The sequence below is a fragment of the Emiliania huxleyi genome, assembly GCF_000372725.1.
Source record: "Emiliania huxleyi CCMP1516 unplaced genomic scaffold EMIHUscaffold_34, whole genome shotgun sequence".
Lineage (NCBI taxonomy): Eukaryota > Haptophyta > Isochrysidales > Noelaerhabdaceae > Emiliania > Emiliania huxleyi.
The window spans coordinates 344,754-347,584 of NW_005199443.1; the positions used below are offsets into that span (position 1 = coordinate 344,754).

At 68.2% G+C, this 2,831-nt stretch overlaps 1 protein-coding gene across 1 annotated transcript in view; it reads right to left on the reverse strand.

The window, feature by feature from the left end:
• Window positions 1-2,679, reverse strand: part of EMIHUDRAFT_450871 (hypothetical protein) — a 3,578-nt gene extending 899 nt beyond the window's left edge. Inside the window, exons 1-4 of the mRNA XM_005773336.1 lie at window positions 2,484-2,679; window positions 2,151-2,352; window positions 1,838-1,983; window positions 1,041-1,145 (exon numbers count right to left, since the gene is read on the reverse strand). Of these exons, the coding sequence (XP_005773393.1) occupies window positions 1,041-1,145; window positions 1,838-1,983; window positions 2,151-2,352; window positions 2,484-2,615 (585 nt within the window). The 5' untranslated portion in view covers window positions 2,616-2,679. The remainder of the gene's footprint in view (window positions 1-1,040; window positions 1,146-1,837; window positions 1,984-2,150; window positions 2,353-2,483) is intronic.
• Window positions 2,680-2,831: the final 152 nt, after the last annotated feature.

Sequence of the window (2,831 nt, forward strand, 5' to 3'; positions counted from 1 at the left end):
CGCCTGAGACGCCGCCCGCCTCGTCATATTGCCGCGACGCGCGCGTTGAGTCGGGTCGGAGAGCCGCGCCGCACCAGCAGCAGCATCTGCACCAGCAGCAGCAGCAGCACCACCAGCAGCACCACCAGAGAGAGATGCGCAACCTGCCCGACGCCGCCGTGTCAGATGCTCGCGACGCGCGCGTCGAGCCCAGTCGCCGAGCCGCGCCGCGCCAGCAGCAGCATCTGCACCAGCAGCAGCACCATCACCACCACCACCACCAGCACCAGAGAGAGCCAGTGCAGGCGCAGAAGCGCTCCCAGAGCGGCGCGCTGCGCCGCGCACGCCACGCCGCGGGTGGTCGGACGAGCGCGGTGTGCGCCGGCGGCGAGCCGCGGCGCCAGCCGTCGCGCGAGAGAGCGGCGCCGCCGCGTGCGCGCAGCAGCCGCCGCGGGCACGGTGGACTCCCTATTCCACTGTGGCGATCTCTCTCGACTAGCGACCTTCCTCCGGCTTCTCACCAGCAGTCTCTCACTACCACGGGCACACTGACAGAGGCGGCGCGGCCAAAAGGCTCACGTGGGTGGCAGGGCGGTGATAGGAGTCTCCCACTCTGTGGGCTTCGTTAGAGGTGCGGCCCCTGCGCGTGTCCTCGCCCTTGTGGTCTTGAAGGGGAAGGGGAAGAGGCTGTGTGTCTGTGGGTGTGTGTGTGTGTGTGTGTGTGTGTGTGTGTGTGTGTGTGTGTGTGTGTGTGTGTGTGTGTGTGTGTGTGTGTGTGTGTGTGTGTGTGTGTGTGTGTGTGTGTGTGTGTGTGTGTGTGTGTGTGTGTGTGTGTGTGTGTGTGTGTGTGTGTGTGTGTGTGTGTGTGTGTGTGTGTGTGTGTGTGTGTGTGTGTGTGTGTGTGTGTGTGTGTGTGTGTGTGTGTGTGCGTGTGTGTGTGTGTGCGTGTGTGTGTGTGTGTGTGAGCGTGTGTGTGTGTGTGTGTGTGTGTGTGTGTGTGCGTGTGTGTGTGTGTTTGTGTGTTTGTGTGTGTGTGTGTGTTTTGGGGGGGGGGGGAGCACGCCGTTGAGCAGCTTGCCCAGCTTCCAGCGCAGCAGCGCGCCGAAGGGGGCGGTGGCGATGCCGACGCAGAGCTTGAAGTCGCGGAACGAATCGCCGTCCACGTCCTTCGGCTCGATCGTCGCCGCGCTCGCAGCGATGGCCGCGTACGTTCCGACGAGCAGCGCGACGGCGAGCCAGCGGTAGAGAGGCCCGTTGTTGGCCGGCGCGGCGCCGCTGGAGGCGGTCGCCGGCGGCGGTGAGGGAGGCGTCGACGGGGGCGCGGGCGTTGCGGCGCCGGAGCTTGTGCGCGACGCGTTGCGAGAGCTGCGCGCCCGCTCAAGCCGCTCGCTCACCAACTCGTCTAGCGACCTGTCGCCGTCGCCACTGTGGCGCAGATTCGGCGCAATCAGCGGCGAAGGCGACGAGGGCGGCGGCGAGGGCGGCGGCGAGGGGGGCGCGCCGTCGACGTGGGGGAGGGCGGGCGGCGGCGGCGGGCGGCGGCGGCGGAGCGGGTCGGCGAGGTGTGCGAAGAGGGCGAGGCGGTGGCCGAGGAGGAGGGCGGCGAAGGGGAGGAGGATGCCGATTGTGACCGCCACGAGCGCCTCGCGCCTACGTGCTGAAGACGCCAACCTCAGGGCGGGAATACGGGACTGTGCAGCGTGTTGAGAGCACCGCGTGAATGCAACGGAGAGGAGGACAGTGAATACAGCGGACTACGGGTGAGTACAGCGGAATACGTGGCCCTCTCGGGCGCTAGTTCGGATACAAAAACACGTATTCCGCTTCTCTCAGCCTCGCGCCACTTTGAGTGAGTCACGAGCAGCGCGACCACGGCTTGGTTCCAGGAGGAGAAGGAGGTGAGGCTGCCGCAGAAGCCGGTGCGCAGCCCGAGCAGCAGCGGCGCCCACGCCTTCGGCGTGCGCCCGACCAGGGGGAGCGCCTCGCCACCCGCCATCTCCAGCCCTGCAGGGCAGCAGGGTCAGGGCAGGACGGGGGACGCGTCAGGCTCCCACAGCTCGTGGCGTGCCGGCTGGCCCGAGCGAACCGTGCGCAGGGTGTGCGTGTGGGGCCCCTCCTCCGTGTGCTAGGAGCTCGCCCCACCCACCGACTGACTAGACGCTGTTTTGCACCTCTGCCGCCGTCGAGCGGAGGCGCAGCGGCGCGAAGCAGCGAGGCGACGGCTTTTCCGTCGGCGAGCGCGCCCATGATCAGGCAGCCGACGATGTTGGCCGGCAGCACGGTGAAGAGCGAGCTCTGCGCGTTGAAGCCCCGCCCCTCCTTCCACCCGGTGCTCGTGCCGAGGCCGATTGCAAAGCGGGCGAGCATTCCGACCTGCGCGGAGAGGGTGGACCCAGCGGCGTGAGGCGGCGGCGCGTGGGACCGGGCGGCGGCGGCGACGGCGGCGGCGGCGGCGGCGGCGGCGCCACGGCGCGTGTGGGAGCGAGGGTGGGAGGAGAGGCTGCCTGTGCACAGAGCGAGAGCGCGAGCACATTGTCGGCCAGTCCAGGCGGAAGCAGCCGAGAGGCCAGCGAGCGCGGCTCACGTTCCATCTCCATTGGAACCGACACCGATCCGGGGACGCCCTTGGCGGCCATTGGCGAATCGTCGGCAGGGAGAAGGCGGCGGAAGGGAAAGGCGATCCGGCTGTGTCGTGCGATCCTTTTTCGCGGCGGGCATGGCGGCTGTGGGCGAAAATATGGAGTGGAATAGGGAGGAAAAATCGCGCCCGAGCCGCCCACAGCGAGCTCAGGGGCGGACCGTGCAAGCTCATGACCCCTTCTGTTCCCCCTCGCTAATCCTCTTGGCGGTGT